This window comes from Notolabrus celidotus, chromosome 3, assembly GCF_009762535.1.
Source record: "Notolabrus celidotus isolate fNotCel1 chromosome 3, fNotCel1.pri, whole genome shotgun sequence".
NCBI lineage: Eukaryota > Metazoa > Chordata > Actinopteri > Labriformes > Labridae > Notolabrus > Notolabrus celidotus.
The window spans coordinates 14,239,991-14,262,766 of NC_048274.1; the positions used below are offsets into that span (position 1 = coordinate 14,239,991).

At 39.2% G+C, this 22,776-nt stretch overlaps 1 protein-coding gene across 2 annotated transcripts in view; it reads left to right on the plus strand.

Annotated features, from left to right (window-relative positions):
- myo1ea (myosin IEa) overlaps positions 1 to 22,776 on the plus strand; it is a 61,807-nt gene that overhangs the window by 20,225 nt on the left and 18,806 nt on the right. For both annotated transcript variants that reach the window (XM_034680860.1, XM_034680859.1), the window contains exons 3-14: positions 1,122 to 1,211; positions 2,482 to 2,576; positions 6,687 to 6,774; positions 8,625 to 8,714; positions 11,044 to 11,175; positions 11,438 to 11,572; positions 11,858 to 11,990; positions 18,364 to 18,560; positions 18,655 to 18,735; positions 19,378 to 19,464; positions 19,587 to 19,670; positions 21,947 to 22,114. In XM_034680860.1, the coding sequence (XP_034536751.1) occupies positions 1,122 to 1,211; positions 2,482 to 2,576; positions 6,687 to 6,774; positions 8,625 to 8,714; positions 11,044 to 11,175; positions 11,438 to 11,572; positions 11,858 to 11,990; positions 18,364 to 18,560; positions 18,655 to 18,735; positions 19,378 to 19,464; positions 19,587 to 19,670; positions 21,947 to 22,114 (1,380 nt within the window). The remainder of the gene's footprint in view (positions 1 to 1,121; positions 1,212 to 2,481; positions 2,577 to 6,686; positions 6,775 to 8,624; positions 8,715 to 11,043; positions 11,176 to 11,437; positions 11,573 to 11,857; positions 11,991 to 18,363; positions 18,561 to 18,654; positions 18,736 to 19,377; positions 19,465 to 19,586; positions 19,671 to 21,946; positions 22,115 to 22,776) is intronic.

A 22,776-nucleotide genomic window follows, 5' to 3' on the forward strand; every position in this document is an offset into this window, starting at 1 on the left:
CCACTCACCCTCTTTGTATGCCTCCCGCCACACAACTGAACAGGTAGATAAGAGGTAAACCACACCCATGAACCCAAAACCGGAAATGAAGTCAACCATAAAAAGGAAATAATCATGATTAACAAATAAGACATGAAAATCAACATTGTGGCCCCGACAACCTACGTTTGCTGTGTGTCCTCCCCCTCTCTCTGCTCCCCACATTTCCTGTCTCTCTCCAGCTGTCCTATCTAATTAAGACAAAAATGCCCCAAAATATAACTTAATAATAATAATAATAAAATCTCAATACAATCAGAATTAACACTGGAAAAGTGATTCTAGTGCCACACAATCCAGAAAGAGTTGCCACATCTTTCTCATGTTTTATTCTTATTCCTCAGCCAGTCACTTATTTTCCAGGGATACGCAGCTGTTAATTTCAGAGAGCCACATTCTTATTGGCAGGGAGACATTCGATTTCCATTTAAGGTTCAGGTTTTCTCGAGTGCAGCTGTGGTCACACACTCACACATAAGCCCTTCATGACGTAAAATTACTTGATGAATGAATGAATGACCCCTTTGAAAAGTGACCCAAAGCGTTCACAAAGCAGCTTATTACATAAACTTCATCCACACTCGAGCAGTCTCAGGGATTATGAAGTGGGGTAAATGCAAGCAGTTTGGGGTTTGAAACCTCTGCGTCAGGCCTCTGATTTGGGTCAATAAATAGCCGTAACTGTTAGGTTTCCTTGCCAAGGCTTTGGGTCACTGTAGGCCACCCACAATAGCAGCTTTATTTGCCTTGAGCAGCGTTTTGGCTTCAGAGCATAAAACCTCACAGTGTTACATGGTCGGCCTATTCTCAGTCGTTTGTAAGCACTGGATACTCATTTAGCCTCAGGCTCAATCACCAAATACTCCACTGCTTGATTGTTGCACCCTTGGCATCATGGCAGCCTTTGATAAAGTGATTTCCTTCCTACACAGCTTTATGATCCCCCTAAAGAAGTGTTACAGATGTTTGAGCTTTGGAAGATTCCTGCATTTCAAATACAACATGATTCAAATATGCTGCATTTTGTTTTTTGCTTATTTGTTTTCCTCCCCTGTTAGATCCTTAACATGTATCCTCATCAGACATATATTGGACCTGTGCTCATCTCCGTCAACCCCTTCAAACAGATGCCATACTTTGGGGAAAAAGAAGTTGAGATGTATCAGGGCGCTGTAAGTACACTCCTGTTTGGAAATGCCTTTTTTTTTTGTCTGAGAGACTTAAAACCAGAAAACTCACCTCATATTTTAAAAGTATTGATGTGCCTCAGGGTTTCTGATGGCAACAGTCAGACGGGTAAAAGATTCAAAATGACCTGGGTTTGTTGCAGTGCTAATTTTCCAGGGGGGCTGACAAAGATGTTTCCGTCAAAATCTCGACTTGACCATTAAGAAGGCTTGGCAGTACCTTCATAGAACAGCCTGTCGAAGTTTGCCTCCTTTCTTGGCCAGCCTGCAGAGAGTGGGGCTTGTCTCTCCTTAAGACGGAGAATACACTGAATAACTTTTAAAATCCTCACAGACTGTGAAAACACTCAGCACTGCACATGCCAAACTTAACCGCAAGAAAGATTGTAGTTGTAGAGAAGTGCACTGGGTTCAGATTTGCATAGCACTATCAGCTGAAAATACAGGAGAAAGTTCAGCTAAGTTCAGGAAAGTTTTAAAGAGACATGAGAGCGCCAACTTGGCTACTCAGTTGGTGGGTAACAGATGTGTCATATTTCTCTGAAAAGATCAGCGACCCTTAATGTAGTCCAAACTGAGTGATGCTTTTACTTTTGGATTCAGGAGGGATATGTTACAACATGAGGGAGAGCAGATAGACACAGACTGTGAGGGTTATAGCTAATATGCACCACCTATTTGTCTTTTCATGCATATCACATATGTCCATCAATGATCATGGCTGATCATTGGTTAACATGTTTCTTGTTCTATATTTATTCAATTGTCAACAAATCCAATTTCCCCACGTCTCTCTCTTTGAAAGCCTTTGTGATTTCCTGAAATATCTTTACAATGCATTTTTTTACAAAGTGGCAGATGTATATTTAAATTGTGCATTGTGTGGGGACTGTTTTCAGAAAAGGGATCACATACATGTTGTGCACAAATGCAGATTCACATAAATAATATATGGGATATTGTCAAAGTAAATTGTATATGCTGCTTTTTGTGATGATGTAAAACACTGTTCATCTAAATAATGTGCTAAATATATTTTTGGGGGTTAGCTGTGGTGCTTATGTTTCTGAGAAATAAGCTGTTTTAGGCTCTTGCTATACAGACAATACCTGGATGGAAAGTAACATTTTTTGTTAGTTTTGGCCTTAGAAAGCCAGAATTATCCTTTGGTCTGTTTCCTGGTTTAAAAGTTCTTCAAAGTTTGAAAAAGCCTATCATGAAACTTATTTTAACTGACTTATTTCTTCACCCTCAGGCTCAGTACGAGAACCCTCCTCACATCTACGCACTGGCAGACAACATGTACAGAAACATGATGATTGACAGCGAGAATCAATGTGTCATCATCAGGTACGACTTACCTAACTTTAATCAACAATCATTCCTTTCCTTCTTCACGCATCATGAAACTCATGGCTTGTGACAACAAATATGAACTGCAGGCAGAGGCGATAGCTATCAAATTCTCTTTTTGACATGACATCAGTGACATAAGTCATTTTTTTTTATATACCTTTGTCCTCTTCTGTGAGTGAGTCAAGACTCTAAATGTCCAGGATTGGAGAGAGAGTGAGACAAAGGATGTTGATAGTAATCTGCACAATGTGACCTGTGAGGTGTACTAACAAAAGCTGAGCTAGTTGGGAGGGAACATGAGAACAGAACTGGTTCCCCCGCATTATTTTGAACAGCTGAGTGGCTGAAAGTGACAGCTCTTTGGTGTTTTTCATAATATTGTTAATCTAGAGTGAAATAAAAATCAGGAGGAAAGTGCATTACTACCAAAATATGAAAAAGGACCTTTAACAGCTGGATCTGGCCTCAGTTCAGGATGTGAGATGGGAACAAAGCAGTCATTATAGCGTCTATTTTTAAAGAACTTCCTGGTTTAAAAAGAAAAACACAGGAAGAACACCTGCATGATCTTTGGTCCAGAACCTCTCTCCCTCTTTCTCCCTGGATTTGGTGGGACTTTTAGGTGCTTTCACAGCCTGTTTGGATTTGTCAGAGATGTTTTTGTGCTGCAAAGCTGCAGAGAGAAAAATACGGTGTCATGATTGGGCCTTTATCCTCCAGCTCAGTCACCTGAGCAGCACAGTGGTTACTATAGTGCTTACCTCATGATGAATGAGCCCTGCTTCAGCACTTTCGCCTGTTGTTTGGACAGCCAGTAGTTGCTAGTTCAGTTTCCCACATAAAGGCACTGAGGTGGATTTTGTGATCGACTACATCAGCAAACAAAAGCATGGAAGTGGTTTTATGATGGAGCAGGTCTGAGCAAACAAAGGCTGCTGCGAACTGCTGGCCAGGCAGCACGGTCAGCATCCGCCTATATTTACTCACTTTCACATTTACAAAGGAAATCTGTCAGGTGAATTTAAGATTCAAGCAGTTCTGACTGTTCCTCTTTGGAAGCTGTGACTTTTTTTTCATCTTCTGTCTGCTTATGTCAGCATGTGGCTGATGCAGCTTTATCCAGCACATCTGGATCAGATATTCAGGAGCAGGTTATCAGTTTGGCACTCCCCTTCAAACATTTTGATGAAATCTGAGCCGTGAAATCTTCAAAAGACTCAACCAAAACTTTTGTCATGTGAGATGCAACTGCTTCACATCTGTTTCTGGTACAGATCAGAAACACTTCATCTCTGTCATATACGTATGGAGCGCCGTTTTTAAAGTTGTGCAAACGAAAATAACAGCAACATTTCTCCACACTAAGCTCCAAAACGTCATAAAAATGTAGAGTCGATTTTTAAAAGCCACTTTTTAATCACATTGAGAGGAATATTTGTGATCTTCTTCACATTTAATTTTGTTGTGAAAAATATATTAAGTTAAAATAATTGTTAAATCCAATTGCTAAATGTAATCTAAATGTTAAATGTAAATCTAAATGTTAAATGTAAATATAAATGTTAAATATAAATCCAAATGTTAAATGTAAATCTAAATGTTAAATATAAATATGAATGTTAAATATAAATATACATTTTAAATATAAATCTAAATGTTAAATGTTAAATGTAAATCTAAATGTTAAATATAAATATGAATGTTAAATATAAATATACATTTTAAACATAAATTTGAATGCTAAATATAGATATACATTTTAAATGTTAAATCTAAATGTTAAATGTTGCTCTGCGATCCGAAATATTTAGCTGATATTCAGATTCACACTGCCGCCCAGCGGAAATACCAAAATAAAGGCTTCATAAAGTGATACAGACTTAGCAATAGCAACTTAGCTTGTCCGTACCATAGACTGGGTCAGTTCTGTCTCTGAGCGTTGTGAAATCTCTTTATAGCCTCCAAAACTGCCTATCCACCATTTTTACAACAGGCAGTCTGGCTATAACCCACTGGAGTCATACTGACAGACTGTGATTGGGATATCTGTATCGCTTTATGAAACTTTTATTTTGGTACTAACAGCGCCCAATACAAATTCACACTGCCGCCTAGCGAAAGTCTCTCTCTCTCTCTTTTGATTGATTGGTTGTTTGTTAGTTAAAGCTTGGTCCATCAATTTAAAGTTGAAGTCCCTAACTTTATCCTATGTGTGTGTGTGTGTGTTAAATAACGTGTTAAAGCAGACAAGGACAGAATCGTGTTGCTGGAAAACAAAAAGACGTCAGTGTTTTTTAAGAACATTTGGGAATGCTATGTCACAGAAAAGTTCTTTGATGCACTTTGCACGTACTGTACATGTATTTGAACTATCTCTAAGAGAATGTAGCCCGCATATTAGATTGGAGAAACACCAAAACAGTAAGTCAGTGTCGACTGTGCATCCCTCTCATAGCTGATGTCAGTAATGATTTACAAAAGTTCAAGTTTACACCTCTGTGCCTCTGTTGCATTGTTACACTCATGCCCTTGTTTGGTTATAAATCTCTGCAGAACTTCACAATGCCTTCAGCATTTCAGCACCACAACAAAAAAGACCCGCCCATTCGTAGGCTCAAAAAATAGTTTCTTAAAGGAAGACTATGATGAAGAAAACAATGCTCCCAGTTAGAGCTCTGGAGGTTTTTTCTCGGACATTTCAAGTAAAACTTCAGCTCAGCATATCAGTTTCCTGTTGTTACTTGAGTAGTATGCCCAGACAATGCAAAAAGGGATTTTGGAGAAACCAGGAGGTACAAAGGGGGAGGGTTACGTCCATATAGAGGCTGCTGTGTAATAGAGTGGCTCCCATGACTTCCTCTGGCAGCCTTTAACAGTCTGCAGCTGTGTTTCTTACAGAGGCATTACTGACCTGACTCCTCTTTAAGGCCGTGAAAGAAAAAACAGAGTCTGCTGTTATCCACTGCCAAACCACATATGTAAAAATAAGTATGACACTGGCAGAGTGAAAGAAAGACAAGGAGGAAAATAGATGAAGAATGGATGTGGGGAAAAACTGTGAATATGACAGAACAGAATTAATGTTTTTATTGCTGCAGCTTTCGTTTGCCCAGATGTGCCCTGGCCTCGCACTCATGCAGCCGCTGAATGGAAATGTGCTCACAGTGCCACAAAGCAAAATTTGGTCTATCTATGCAGTAAACAGAGTTTGTTTGGGTTTCATGTGTTTATTCAGCATGCAGCTGATGGGTTAAAGGTCATCCTTGTTTACACAGAAACCATATGCACAAAATGCAAATATACAACCACACAAAACAAATGTTTAGTTCCTCTCTCTTTTTAAAGCTTCCCTCCACTGTCCAAATGCTTATAGTGTCCTTAAATGAAACAAGATCAATAGCTGTGAATGATTAAATGTTAGATTTGTAAAATTTGTGTGAAGCAGATGTACGTATCATCGTGATTAGCTGCACCTGGAAATCAAAGTAACCTCAAATTGCTTCAGCGCTGCTCAGACAAAACACTTGTGAACAAACACTTGAAGCTTAAAAACTACACAGCATTATTTATACCCCTCTTGTTTTGATATATGTATGAGTAGGTACATGCTTGAATTCCCTTCTTATATGACATGTCATGCGCAAGAGCTAAAACTCAAAGCAAAATAAGACAAACTGAAGACTATCAGGACCATGTCAGGGAAAGTCCATCCTAAGTCTGCAAGTTGTTAGACTTCAGACCTTGGGGTGATACTTTAGATGGGGAAGTCAATAAAATAAATCAGACAGCAACCAATGAGATCATAAAAAGTTATTAAAACAATAAAAGGTGTCAAATCTGTGGATTCCTTGTGTTGCTGTGCTAGCTATAAAAACTAATAAAGTGCAGAGAAAAGTGAAACAAACAAAAGGCTTGTTAGGTCAGAAGAAACAAAGTGGACAACCTGGAAAAAACAGCACCAGGCACATGCAGTCACTGAAAGTACAGCATGTAACATCCTGGTGCTCCTCAGACAATGTCAGTGAAAGCATGATGTGTTCTGCTTATGAAGGAGAAACTCAGATTACCTTTTGCTTAAATCTTTTTTTGTTCTTTGTTTTTCAGTGGGGAGAGTGGAGCAGGAAAGACCGTGGCAGCCAAATATATTATGAGCTACATCTCCAAAGTGTCGGGGGGTGGACCCAGAGTACAGGTGAGAGGAGTCTCTCAGGACACTAGTGAAAGATGTATGAGTGTTCTAGGATGCTGAGCTGAATAAATTGAAAGATAGCTGTGCAATTAATCATATTTTAGGGAATCAGTATTTATTAATTGTATCTTAAAGGATGATAATGATAAAGGATGATACTTTATTTAGTTAAATTGCAGGAAAGAGAAGAAAAAATGCTTTTTTTTTGGGAATATGCAAGTAGCAGGAAAACAAAAGGAAACAAAAGCAGAAAAAAACAGGCATGGCACATCCTAGGAATTAGTGACCACAGACAAGACTAAACTAAATACTACCATGCTGAGTAATACTTCTTAAAGAAAATAGTTTGATGCATGATTTGAAAAATATGGGAAGAAGGGACATTTTAATCAGTGCAATATTTCATGATCTTACTACCGTTCTCTGTTATGTAATCTCAGGACAGCATGAAATCAAACAACCTGTTACTCCTGTTTTCCTGCACTCGTTCCTCTCCTTTAACCCCAATCCTCCTCTTCTCATCCTCATCCTTATTCCCCATTATCAGCCATCAGCAGCCTCTTATTTCCCCAGCCCCCTTCAGCCATCTGGCAGACCCCCCAAACCAGCAGATGTCCACTTCCTAAGCTCAATAAAGATCTAAAGTTTGATGAGGAAATGCCTGCCCCATGATGGGAGTTGGAGTTTTATATTTAATCCACTCAGAGCTGCTTGCTCCACCAAGCCAGGGTTAGAAATCATCTCCAGGCTGTAAATTTAACAGTGGAGCTAGAAGTCTGATTATTTACGCTGAATCTCATCTGTTTTACTTATATCTTCTTCAAATGTTTTCAAGTTGCCTCTTTAAGTATAAATGAACGTGTTGTGAGCGAGTTAAGAAAATAACTCTTGCAGTATTTAAAAAAAACAAACAAATAAAGCTATTACAGTAGATAAACACACATACACACATGCAGAGTAACACACTTTGAACCTTGTCCCCAAATCTTCCACTTCCCAGGGGCATCACTTCATGTTCACATGCCTCCCTTCAGCTCTGCACACACTGTGCGGTATGCTGAGTACGACACAAGCATTCTTATGCAACGTGTTTATAGTTTTGGTTCACATGTGAGAGAGAATAGTTTTGAATAGATAATCACTCCCTGACAGTAAAACATTTGTTTATCTGGCTGAGTATTGTCATCGTAACAAAGACTCATCATGTGTATCTATTGTCATACGTAAAGACTGATGAGATCACAGTTATTTCAATGTTTTGTTGAAACATATTTAAATGCTGTTGGGAAAAAGTTCCCACTTTCAGTTAATATTTGCTGGATTCAGCAGGTTTTAAAGCTAATCTCATTTAAACACAACATATTTTTCCAGAAAAGAGAAGTACGTCATGATCATGTTATAAACTTGGAACTGTATGGAAACCTATAAATAGCTGAATGTGAAGTGCTTGACCTTATTTTTTTTTCATTCAGACTGAATTTAGGAGCGCAAAAATTCCGAGAAACGACGTCCACACAACTTCTCTGTGCTATAATAGAAGTAGGAATAACTCTGTCTGCTGTACCGATTTAAACCTTGTGTTTCTGACATGCAGATGGCTCACAGGGAAGTTAATGTCCTCCAGACGCTGTGTTCCTGTCTGTGGACTTGAATGTGTGCATGTGTGTGTGTGTGTGTGTGTGTGTGTGTGTGTGTGTGTGTGTGTGTGTGTAAAGGCTTGCATGGAAACTTCCACAGAGACGTAGCAGCAGCCGTCAGTCAGTGAGGGTGTGAAGTGTGTGGTGGCTGTGTATACCTGCTGTATGGTCTGTCTGTGACGTAGCTAACAGCTCATTGCCTCTGTCTCCTCGCAGCACGTCAAAGACATCATCCTGCAGTCCAACCCGCTGCTGGAGGCCTTCGGCAATGCCAAGACTGTGAGGAACAACAACTCCAGCAGATTTGTAAGGCTTTCATTTTTTCTGTTGGCCTTTCCACTGTCGATGAATCTGGGAGCCTGATGTTTTGGCTTGTTTCGCAACTGTTTCTTCTCACCCAAAGAAAACACATGATGGTCCATTTTAAATACTTTAAATCTTCAGGATTTAATAAGGCAGACATGATGAATTAAAAAGTGGATTTGAAAGTCTTCCATAAAGGCTACAACGTTATCTGTGTGAGCTGATTTGCAGTGCAATGAAGACTGAGACTGCATGTTGCTCAGACATAAATACATGCAGAAGGTAGTACTTACCCTGGAATAATTTGAGGACCTTGAAAACAATGATCTACAGTAATGGCTTTTCCCCTGTTTTCTGCTTGATTGTATGAGAAACTCAAACCTCATGTGTGTCCTGGTTTACCAAACCTGAACAGTGAGGACACATGCCATGGAAAGACATGCATGCAGCACCACTGAGGCACATCCTCTGCTAACAGAGAACATAACGATTTAATGAAAGCTCATCTTCTTTTTTTTTTTTTTTTGGAATGGCACAGTATACAATACAATTTCTTTGGCATTTAACACCTCGGTATCACAGTCTTTCTTTAGTCCGCTTCAAATATTTTCCATCGTATAATCATCATCTTCCCTGGGGATTGGGAAAGGTGATTGTATATAGTCTGACTGTTTTTTGTCCATGTTGCCTTTCCAAGGTTTTTTGTTCTTAAGTAATTCTATTGCAATAACATATAAACAAAAGAACAGGGGAGCTTCCTCTTGTGATTCTCAAAAGTAAAGCAAAATTAAGGGTAGACGAAGAGAGCGGGCTGTCACAAAGTACAGATAGCTTTAAACAAAATCAGATCTTAGCGGTTTCACATTCTCAGTCCATTTTGTCCAAATCTGGTAAAACTTTCCATGTTGCACTCTGAGGGAAAATGACAGTTTTTCCATAATGTAAATCTCGTACACAATATTAATCCACTCCTCAATTGTGGTTGGTTCTATTTTTAACTATTTTCTTGTTATGGCTTTTTCACTTGCTGTTAATAGTATACCATGTAATTTTTTGTCATTAATATCCCAATTTTCAAATGATATATCACCCAGATACAGAGTTTCACACTTAAGGCAAGGCAAGGCAAGGCAAGGCAAGGCAAGGCAAGGCAAGGCAAGGCAAGGCAAGGCAAGGCAAGGCAAGGCAAGGCAAGGCAAGGCAACTTTATTTGTATAGCGCATTTCATACACGAGGGCAACTTAATGTGCTTTACATTGAAACATTAAAAGCATTGGAAACATTCATACAAACATAAAAGAACATAATTAAAATGGCAAATATAATAAAACAGAAAAGAAAAGGAAAATTAGAAATATATTAAAAATAAAATTAGGTTAAAGAGAGTTAAAAAAAAAGCTAAGATAGGAAGGCAGTGGCAAATAAAAAGGTTGCAATCTTTGATTCAAAAGAGGTGAGAGTTGGAGCGGACCTACAGCTTTCAGGGAGTGTGTTCCAGATATATGGTGCATAATGACTAAACGCTGCTTCACCATGTTTCATTCTGACTCTAGGGACTGAAAGCAGACCAGTACCTGATGACCTCAGAGGTCGAGATGGTTCATAAAGTAGCAGCAGATCAGCAATGTATTTTGGGCCTAAACCATTCAGAGCTTTATAAACCATCAGCAGGATGAGAAATCTTAACACCAAGCACATTCTGTATATAAATATGGATCTCTTCCCAATAAGTTTTAATAACCTTGCAGTTCCAGAATATATGAAAGTGGCTGGCTCCATCAGTCCAACAGAGTCTCCAACAAGCATCTCCACTACCCTGATGTCGTTTCTGTTTTTCCAACCAAACTCACGCCATATGTTTGATCCTGTTGGGATCCATAATCACTGGAATGTTTTTTCCCAATTTTCCCAAGAGATCTGAAAGCTCATCTTTATAAAACATAGCCCCTTAGAAATCATCAGGCTGAGATATAACTTCTGTTTTGTTCACAGATCAGTATTGTCTCAGTAATTTGGATATTTTTAGACCAGTTTGGGGGAATGGATTTGGTATGGCACTAGCTGGGTCAGACCACTGCTTTTTGAAGTTTTATTTCTAATAAAATAGTGTGTCTGTTCACTTTTGAGACTGGAACAGATATTACATTACCGGCTTGTCTGGAGAAAAGAGCAAGACAAAGAGCAGGAACAGATTTTTGAATAAATGTACACACACACCATCAGTTTTCCTGGAACAGCCAGGTGCCAATATTTCAGGTCTTATAGCTCTGGCTTTAAGCTTTATCCCATCCTGCTCCTATACTGAAAAAGAAAACATGCTTTGATCCATCAGGGAAAATACTTTGAGATACAGTTCAGCTCCGGTGGTGAACCAGACGGGGGGAAGATCTCCAACTTTCTCCTGGAGAAGTCTCGTGTCGTCATGAGGAATCCTGGAGAGAGGAGTTTCCATATATTCTACCAGGTGAGACTGGTTTTTCAAGTTTAAGAGTGAGTGGGATACATTTGGCTTTGAGAAGAAGAGGGTCTGTGAGGGGATTTCAGGACATACTGTGCGAGGAGAGCCATTTGGCCGCAGGCAGAGGGTCAATCTGTTTTCATTGTGGATGGCTCAAGGTTCCTGAAAGAGACAGGAGAGTTCAGCACAGTTTCTTCTCATGCAAAGTGAAGCACAGTGTACAATATAACATGATAAACCTCATTCACTGTTAACTTCTGTCCTACAGTTGATAGAAGGAGCCAGTGCAGAGCAGAAGAGTAGTTTGGGAATCACCAGCCTGGATTACTACACGTATCTCAATCAGTCTGGTTCCTACAAAGTGGATGACATCAACGACAAGAGCGACTTCCAAGAGACAGTGGTACAGTTTATTTCCCTTTGTTCAATGAGTGCATGACTTAACACCCTAAGTAGTGTTTTTCATCTGTATATGAAACTCATACTAGTCTTCATGTGGTTCACAGACTTCCTTGACACTCTTTACTGCTCTCCTTTTGTTTTCTTTTTTCAAAAGTCTCCTCCTGTTTTTTGTTTACAAGTGAGGCCGCAACAGGAGTAATTAGAGGACATGAGCCAGGTACCACAGGAGTGTGTAAAGCTACACCCTGGCCCTGATTTAGCATGTTCTTTTCCTTTGTTTTCCCAGCATGCCATGGACGTGATCGGCATCTCAGCGGAGGACAGCTCTATGGTGCTTCAGATTGTGGCTGGAGTCCTGCACCTGGGAAATATTACTTTCAAGGAAGCAGGAAACTACGCTGCTGTGGAGAGTGAAGAGTGTAAGTATTGTCACACCAGGAGGGGAGAAACAATGCCTAGCGATGTGCTCAACTGGCTATATTTACAAAGCAGCCATTTTCCTTTGGTGTCACTCTCCAGGTGGGAACCTCAACATTCTTTATTAATGTTGTACTGCCTTGTTTCAGATTGTAAATCATATAAATTTACAAAAAAGTACTATGATTTCAACTCTTCCAACAATCTGTTCATTTTTACCAAGTGCCTGTTTGTGGTAAAGTTACCTCATGACACTTTACAAAAAGAGCAGGTCTAGACTGTACTCTTCCTTTTTTTTTTTTATCAGAAACTAAAAAGACAACAAAAAAGTACAAAAAAGCTTGTCGGGACTCAGGTGATGTTTCTAAACATTAAATAGCGCTGGACTCCTGTCCACAAACAAAGTTCAGTCAGACAACTCACGTTTACTTAATAAGTTTATTGCAGCATACAGTATTGTGTTTGGCGTGTGGGCTCCGACTTCATTACTCCTCGTAGATTATTTAAGCAGACATTTAGGAGCAATGAGATAGGACTAACCCCCCCCGGAGCCCGCAGGTGGAAGCCGGGGAGGAGGTGGGGACAACTTCACGCAGCACTGAGCAGAACAGCAGAGCACTGCAAGCAGAGGCAGAGACAGGGAGGCTTGACATTTAAATAGACCGCTGAATGAGGATGTTTGAGATCAGCTGATGAGAGGTGGTGACGTGTCAGTATGATGAGCGCGGCTCGAATTGTCTGCCTGAACTAGCTTGCAGGCGGCGCTCCATTAATCTGAAGGTTTTCTAACAAAATACTCATTTATGTTCTTTCCTCAAAGCTACAGTGAATAAGCTGTTGAAATCTAAAGACAAAATGATGTAATGAGGCATTAATATCCATTATTATGCTGGTTGGAAAAATAGTTTAAATTAGATCTAAGACTTCCAAACACGATTTTAAACAAATTTCAACCTTGAAAACAGGGTTAGTGCTCGCAATTTACTCAGGTACTGTCAGGCTGAAACCTCATCTCTCCAAAACTACTGCTTTTCTGGAAATAAAAAATAAAAAATAACTTTTTTAAATAACAGAACACTGAGCCGGATTTAGTCACAAGCTGTTTTCAATGCTTTCATTGGCTGGAATTTTGTAATGCCCACTGACTGGCACTAAGGGTGACCAAAAACTTTAATTTAAAAGTGAATAATGAAATAATGAAATATGGAGAAACAATGTTTCTGTCTGACAGCAGTGATATTAGCTAACCAATTAGCTAGAGAAAGACAACAGCAAACGTTAGCATTCAACCACTCAGGCTACTGGGTAGAATCTGTGGCTGGGTGTAAGAAGTGGCTAAAACCAGATATTACCTTGATTTTGTGCAATACTTTCGAAAGGTCCAAACTCTGAGCTTATGTTACAGATTAGGTTTGGACATCTTGGACCTAATTTCAACAATTTTTCCGACCAGCAAAATAATGAATTTAATATTATCAGGTCTCAATACATAATTTTGTCTTTAGATTCCAACACCGTGGTGTTCATTGGAGCATTAAAAGGAAAACAGAAATTAGCATTTTGTGAGTTTTAAGATTACTGTGAAGTCAACTGCTATTTAATGTTTAGGCTGTAACAGTGTTGTGGCTAACATGTTGTTGTTCAGCCTGATGAGAAAATTTAAGTAGTAGACAGTCAGTAGTTGTTTACACAATACAAAAACTCTAAGCTATGCCAGTTTCTTTTTTTTTTTTTTTTTTTCAAAGTTATATTTTTTGCCTTTATTTGATACGACAGCTGAAGAGAGACAGGAAATGTGGGGAGTAGACATGCAGGAAATGGTCGACCGACCGGGAATCGAACCGGCGACCCCTGCGACGAGGACTGTAGCCTCTGTATGTGGGGTGCTTAGACCGCTAGGCCACCAGCACCCCAAGCTATGCCAGTTTCTGTTGTAAGCTTACACTAGCATGCTAAAATTCTCACAAATGGTTTTACACTGACAAGACTGACAGTCTACAGCTATGCTAGCAGCCCAGTGTGTTAAATGTATAAGTCAGCATGCTAAGATAAAGGTGAATGTTAGTGTTTAGCGGGTGTATTAGTTACCAAGTTCATCATGCATGGGTTGTATCCTAACACTTGCTAAGAAGCACTACCCACTAATTACAACTGAGGCTTGTAAATACCTGGTCACATGACATATGAGTAAAGACACATTTTGAACTAATTGTGGCAACAGCAAAAATCAAAGGAAACACCAGAGTTATCAGAATCAGAATCAGAAATACTTTATTTATCCCGAGGGGGAAATTCAGTTATTACAGAATGCTCTTATACACAGTATGAAAAAAGTCAAAATATTAATTGAAAGAAGGAATAAAATAAGATAAAGTAAAATAGAATGATAATAAAGTATATACAGAAGCGCAGAATAGTATATGTACAAAATTGCTGGGAATGAAAGAGATATATACAAGGATGTTAAAGTGGCAGGGATATCTAGTGTAGTGCACGTTATTGCATAGAGTATAGGTTATTGTTCAGTGATCCTCTGGGAAATATGAGTGTCTGTTTAATATGTTGTGCATGTTCATTGAATATCTAGCACAGTTGTATATGTGGGAACCTTGGCTTGTGGTGGTGGTGTTAGCAGAAGATTCACAGGGTTACAAAAATCAGTCTATCTATCCAGTAGTAGTTTAAACATTTGAGTCTTGACCGAAGTGTTGGATGTTTAACATGCCATTAAGAGAGACACATCACCACTGTGTCTTGAGAAGCAGAGGGAAGTTAGTTTTGAGTGAAGCTAAAGACAATGCTGCTGATGTTCAGGTTGAGACCGAGCTGTGGAAAGTTTCTTCATTTTGCTTCGTATTTGTCTTTCTGAATTTCTCTCCTCTTGTCAGTGTCCTGAGCTGCCCTTCTCTGGTTGGTTTTTGAGCATTTTTCTCTCATCACTGTCACTCCTTAAAGTTTTATTGTGTTAACGCAGGGCTGAAGCCAACTGTCTGGAATAATCCAGACCACGCTAGATTACCAGAAAAAAAATGCTTTCGAAGGCCTGGAGATATTTCCTCAGCCAATAAAACAACTTGGAAAAATGTCTTCTCCCCCTGTCCCCATTTTCTCCTCTGCTTTTTCCTGACTTTCTTTTTTCTTCTTCCCTTGTTTCTTCCTTTCTTATTCTTTCATCTCAGTGTGTCTGTATGATGTAGATGAACGTGTGTTTTGCTCGCAAACAAAGCCTTAATCTGTTCTGTGTGGACTGTAACAGCAGCACTCCATAATCTCTGCCTTTCCGGCTCCATGCAGTCTCACTTACTGTGTGCTTTAATATCAGAGTGTTGCACGTACTCATGTACTCATATGCTCCCCATATGAAACTCAATCAGCCAAGTTCACATAGACTTCAACATGCACTCAGTAGCGAAAATCAGGGCGTGATCTCTTGTTGAAATAAATGTTGAGACTAGATCTGCTTGAAAAAATGACTTAGACATCAGTTGGATGTTGGGGAATTTTTATTAGTCCAAAGCAGTTTGATCCTGACTGCAACATGCTGCTACTTAAAATATCATTTTTACATTTGCATGATGCACAGTTGGGCATTTGTGGCTTTATCCTTTAACATAAAAACTTTGTAAACTTTGAGATCTTAAGGTTTCAAGAGGCCTTAGCCAGTTGCATGTCCAGAGGGGTGGCCAAGGGTGGCACTGGCACCCCTTGAAATCCAGTTGGCCACTCCAGGGGCCACCCCAAAATCCTAAACTATGAGTGGCTGTTTACCTTGTCAGAGGTGGGGTTTCTGTTAAAATCTATAATTTGGGATGAGTTAGAAGGATGACAGTAGATTTCTTTATTAGTGCCCTCAAATGTGACTTTGAAAAAACATCTTTTGTAAGTCTTTAAAGAGTTAAACTTAGAAGATTTATGCCACTTTTTCATGTTTGTTTTTTTTTTTAAGTAAAAAGGAATGTAACAACTGTTTAATACTTTAATGAGAGTAGGTTGTGAAGACAGAAAGGGTAAATGTTATTTATTTGTCAATGCACTGGCCACCCCTGCCTATGTGAGAGCCTCAGTTGGGTCAAAAAGTTCTGGACACACCCCTGGCCTTAGCTGCATAGTGTTTAATGAACCAACTTTTAAATTTTAACGCATGAGTTAAACATCTGTTAGAATATGTTTTTTTCCAGAGTTAGATGATGATATCAATAACTCATGTCTGCAAGGGGAATATGAAGCCATAACAAGCAGCTGGTTAACTTAGCTTAACACAAGGACTGCCTGAAATGAGGTCACTGCAGCTGGTTCCAGAATAGAAATACTTCTTAATATAATCAAATATAACTAGAAGTGCTGAAATGTTGATTGTTATCTGTTAAAGGAACAGTGATACTGTTTCCATTACTCAAAAGCTAAGTAAGCTAAGCAGACAAGCAGTAGATGTGTGTGTAGTTTAAGTGTTTTACAAATGTTAGAATCATATCTATCAGATCATTGTTGAGAGGGTATTACTGTTCTTCTCAAACGTCCTCAGTGCACACAGACTAAGATAACATTAAACTCTAATTTCACAAACACACTGCTAATAGGACTTTTAAAGGGATGACATCCTCATCAGGATGAGTCTGAATCAGTGATGTAATGGTAAAGCATTCAGTCAGAATCATTGTTTATGTCACTTCTGATAGAGGAGTGCAGCCACATGCTTCGTACTCTGCACTGACATCATTCCCTCCTATTCCTCTCACTCTCTGCTGTTGCTTTGACTAACAAATTACATTCAGGGGAATTTTTACTTGTAAGAGCATTGTTTCCAGAATCCACAAACAGACTTTTTTAAAGTCTCCAGGCTGACGTATAGGCCTACACATCCATACATTTCCTGCTGAGTACAAAGAATGACTCCCGTCATGATTTAAGCAGGCGCATGGTCAGTCACACCCTTATGTCCCATAAGGGGAGCTACTGCAGCGGTCTAATGCATTCCCAGACACAGTGAGTCTGAGAGCCATTTCCTTTTAGGGGAAGTGAGTCACTGTAATAAGGCAGGGAGGGGCTCTCAGGGGACAATATCAACGCCAGGTCAGGACAAATGATCTGAGGCACACTCTGTTTTTTTCAAGTGTTGAAGAACAAAACTATTCTTGTTTTCCACTCAGCTAAAAATTAAAGCTCATCTGCTGTGGATTCTCTCCAAGTCAAAAGGTTGTTTTGTTTCAGAGGTTTTTCACACAATTTTGTGGCTTTGCACCACAATTGCGTGCATTGTGCGTCTCAATACAAGCTTAGACTTTCTCACTGTTTGATGAGCGCTGATACAGTGGATATTTGATCACTAGTTTTATGCTGGCCTTGTCTGTTTTGTGAAACTTCAATGTGGCATTTGTATACTGGTTTTCACACCTGGATATACTACTTTTATGAAGCCTTTTTATTTGGTCTATGATATACAGTATAGTACAGCAACAGCCTGATATACTGTAAAAGTGTTTTTTGGACCACAGGAACTCTACCCCGGCACTAGAGACTTTACCCCTGAAATACGTGCGTTTCAACCGGAGGAACCAGGGTCTAAATTTAGTTCAGGGGTAGATAATCTCCCCCCTGAAAAGCCCCTGCTTAGGGGTAGTACTTTTCAAAGGTCCTGGGACTTTGGGTTGAACGTTACGGTGTTTGTGGAGTTTCCACAGTTGTTGAAACCCAGAGGGAGTTCCTGGGAATGCATACTAGCTTCGTTTTTTATTAAGATTTCAAAATATTATTTAATATCATTTTTTGTCTCCATATGACACTGGTCTGATTTGCACAATCTACCCAGGACTTCAGCCCGCGGTCGAAACGCAGACAACAATGGGGGGCACAGGAACCTTTTAGTTCCAGGGAAAGTACTTCTGGGGGCTAAAAGACCCTGGAACTTTTGGTGGAAATGCACCTCTAGTAGATTTGAACTAATTATTTTTTACATTTCCCTCAATAAGTAATAAAAAACTTCTTCTGCTGCTCTTACTCTTCATATCTCAGATTCAAATATGTATAAGCAGCCAAAAGGTCTGTTAGTCACTAATGATGATGGAAGATTATATTATGATGGGGTTTTTTTTGTGTACAATTTTTGCTCTTACTGCTATCTGAAGTGTTGCAGTTATTCCAGCTGATTGTACACACTGTAACACACACACACACACACACACACACACACACACACACACACACACACACACACACACACACACACACACACACACACACACACACACACACACATCTTCGTACAGTGTGTGTGTACATGAATGACTTTTAAAGATTCAGTAAGGAATATGAACATTTGTTAAGTTATCCTTTCTTTACTTCCCCCTCTCTCTTCTCCTCTCTTTTCTCTTTGAACAGTTCTAGCGTTTCCTGCGTTCCTGCTTGGAATCGACCAGAATCGTCTGAAGGAGAAACTGACGAGCAGGAAGATGGACAGCAAGTGGGGAAACGCTGTGGAGTCCATCGACGTGACACTGAACGTGGAGCAGGCATGTTACACGCGTGACGCCCTCTCCAAAGCCCTGCATTCACGAGTGTTTGACTTCCTGGTTGAGGTATGACCACATTATTGTACATCTCTCTCTATTAACAACACTGTCATAAATAACTGTGATATAATATACTAAGAGCTTTCTGTTGTGATTACAGTCCATCAACAAAGCCATGGTGAAAGATCAGCAGCACTTTAACATCGGAGTGTTGGACATTTATGGATTTGAAATCTTTCAAGTAAGTGTTTTTGGCTATTCACAGACTGAAACATGCTGACTGTGATTTTACTCTGCTGCAACACAGATTAGATTAACAGGTTTTTAACTTTGAGCATTTAAACAGCTTAAAAAAGAGGATAAGACTAATTTATAGAGTATGTGGATTAAGTTCTGTCTCCTGATTGTAACAGCAGACCTCCTCATGCTTTTCTAATCTGATTACTTGTTTGTTTAGTTTGCTTTTTGTGTAGTTGGATATGATTGAATAACTGAAAGAACTGTGTTCGTTTCATTTTGGTGTTGCAAAGTGTGTGTGCCGCGACACTCGATCCACTGTGAATAGTGTCCAACCAAATCCTCCAGCTCTGTCCGTCTTTAAGTTAAAAGGTTTTCTTTGTATGCACGGTGTAAGAGGAGGTAAGCAGCATATTGTCTTCTGCAGTTTATTTCAGCTGAAAACCAACATCACATAAGGCTCAGGCTCAAGCTCAGCTCTTTGTGAGATGAATTGTACAATAGGTCCCTTCCTTTAGACAGCCTGTGTTTACCTTCTGCTTTAAACAAAGCCCCGTTGAGCTCACTTAGAGGATATCCATACTCCTTTGAAGAAAGAGCTCAGTTAGTTTGCACGGTTTTATTAACACTGTTTTTTCTTCATCAGAAAAATGGATTTGAACAGTTCTGCATCAACTTCGTGAATGAGAAGCTGCAGCAGATATTCATTGAGTTGACACTGAAGGCCGAGCAGGTGAAGTTCTTCCACAATCTTCCTCTCTATGTGCTCTGTTTCTTTGTTTATTTTAATGTCATGCTGCATGAGATATCCTGTACTCTGCTTCTAAACTCTGCGTTTCATGTCTCTTTTTGTAGGAGGAGTATGTACAGGAGGGCATCAAGTGGACTCAGATTGATTACTTCAACAACAAGATCGTCTGTGATCTCATCGAGAGCAAAGTAAATGAACCTCAGATACATAATCGAGTAGTCACAGCTCCTCTAACAGCAATGTAAAAGTAGAGTGCATATCCTACACTTTTGTTATCAAAGGCTGCATGTGGATCTACAAATCTGTAAAAAAAATTCAGAACATACAAATACAAAAATCTAAATCAGTGGTTTTGTCTTGCCACTTGGAACTCAAGATGATTATAATAATTGAATCAACAAGTATTATTATATATTCATATATGTGCTATAAAACTAGTAAAACTGTTTTTAAAAGTTGCTTACTATGCGACAACTATTTCACTTGAAAGTAGCTATAAGCAACATGTGGAGAGAAAAAAAACTACACAATCAAATAAAATGAAACAAGCTGTTAATGAAAGATAAAAATAATAAATGAATAATAGAAATAGTTTGCTGACATGGGCAGAAAAAACATGTAATTAAATGCTAATTCTGTAATTAGCAAACAAAAAGTAATTCAGCTTTCTTGTTAGAGGTAACATGTTAAATCGAGATTTTTTAATCTTACAACATATTATTTTCTCTATAACAGTTCCCTATCAGATATAACTTTGATCTACTTTTTTGAAAAGATTCCCACATGTATTTCTTTTAGCACCTTCATGTTTTAACTTAGCCTCAGCTCCTGACTAGTTTCTGCTCTGTGGGCATGACTTGCAGCCTAATACCCTCAAAAGGTGCCGACATGGCTCTTAATTTGATTCATCTGTCCCACTGAGGGGGTCTAATCCATGAAATCAACAACAAGGGCTTTAAAACAAGCCACCATCTGAGAGGAGCAGGGCTCTGTATCATTGCCTGACAGTTCAGACCCACTTTGGTTAATCCAGTGACAACTTTACATGCGTCTCTTTCAACAGAGGCGTGTGTTCTTTGAGTTAGAGACACTGTTAGTACTGTGCAAACTGAAGACTGCTGTTTAACTGTGGACATAATGGAGCCTCACAGGGCAGTGTGTGACAGAAATGTTGAAGAGATACTACACTAAAGCTGATCCACTGTAAGATTCAGATCGAAGCATTATACAATAAATACGTAGCTCTCATATTCTTTGTAGATGCTATTTGGTGTTGAAAAGTAAAGATTCTCCACTTAAGTGTGATAAAAAATGAATTAACACGTAAATAGATTTGTTCTTCAGTGAGTGAATATGACAGCTCTATAAGGTTTCATTGTTAAAAACGCTATGGTATTTACCACGTTAGGGCTGCAACCAACAATCATGCCAGAAAATAGTGCAAGTGTCCATGTATTGCTTTGTCTGAAGCAAGCGGCAACCTCCGGTCTAAAAATATGAGTCCAATGCGGAAGAACTAAAAACTGCAGTTCATCGAGGATCCGTTTGAGGCTGGCTCCGGAAGTACCGGAAACCACATACACACCAATTCAAAAAAGCCAATCTTCACTGCAGAAATAAACATGTTTACAGCCTGGTACAAAAGATGAGTGTAGTCTGGATAGCTCGTTTCTCAATCGGCTCACACTGTACGAGGGGGTGAATTTTTTTCTAACGCGGCATTTTCGAAAATATGGAGATTACAAGTCTTCCAATGAGAGGCACAGCTGACTTGATTGACAGGCGAGAACACTGTAGCTGTTGGGTAGGAGGCTCAAAGCCTGCCTCTTTACGTCACAATCACTTGACAGCAGCAATATGGCTGCCGCAGAAGATTGGCCTCAAAACAGCGCTTCAGAAACAGATGGGTGACATTACAGATACTAGGTCCATATTTTATACAGTCTATGCTCTAAACCCACATATTATCGCTGTTGGGCAGAAACATTGTATCTCCATTTTGTTTTTTTCCCATGAATCAATGCTCGTGGTCTTCATTTATATCTGTTAGTAGTCTTTCAAAATTATAACCGATGAAAGTATATATATATACATATCTTAAAAAAACTTTTGTTTGAATCTTCTGCCGTGTTTAGTTATGTGAAAAATTGTTTTTTTTTTACCTCATGGAAAATAGTGGTTTTGGAGATACAGGCTTAATCTGCCTGATGGTGATGATTTATATTCTCTAACAATCATAGATGACTGAAACACCAGGTAGCAATTTGAATTGGAGGAGCTGGAACTAGATAAAAAAAATTTCAATTACCAATATGTACGCTGGAAAAGCATGCATATGTTATACTGGACCTTCACTTTAAAGAGAACACATAAAATCCAGACTAGTTACTACTTGTTAGGTAATAGCAAAAGTGGTACAAATATAATGTGACTTTTGTTTTAATTATTTTTTATGTAATCCCAGAATCCTCCTGGCATCATGAGCATCCTGGACGATGTGTGTGCCACCATGCACGCAGTCGGGGAGGGAGCCGACCAGACTATGCTGCAGAAGCTCCGAGTCCAGATCAACACCCATGAGCACTTCAACAGCTGGAACCAGGGCTTCATCATCCATCACTACGCTGGCAAGGTCAGTATGAGGAAACATATTTGCATTCTTGGGCCAGCATGGTCCATTTATATATCTCCACCTGACTGCTAATGTCGTCTACCTTGAATGAAAAGTCATCCATAAATCATAATGTGGGTTAGAATCAAGAATTTATAAGAAAATATAACGTTTTATTTTTTTGGAAACACAGAAATGACAACATTTAGTGTTAGGTTTGCACTCTGTTCTCTTTTCTATGCCATGATGTGAAGTGAAAATGATGATTTCAATCATAGAGTCCTCAGTAGGAAGCTGACAGCGACTTCTGGATATAAAAGTTATAAAAATGTCATTTTTTATAGTGTTGGTGTGGGAACTGTGCCTGTACACACCACACTCGTGTGATCTGTCATAAATATACACAGCTGGTGTTTAAATTCCTTTAGTTGATGTCATCATCTTTCTCTTTTTAAGTTTTTCCCATTGGAACTGACACCCGCTTCTTTGTTTATGTATACTGTCCCTTCTCCTCTGCAACACAGTTAAACTACGACACACATGCTCATCAGCATTCTTCTGTTCCTACATTACAGTTCATCACAAGTCCTTTTTTTTTGCATTCTTTTCATTGTGGCGGTATTGGGCTGAGGTTGTCTCATGTCATTCTCCAGATGCGTGGTGGCCTCAGCCTGGCACACACA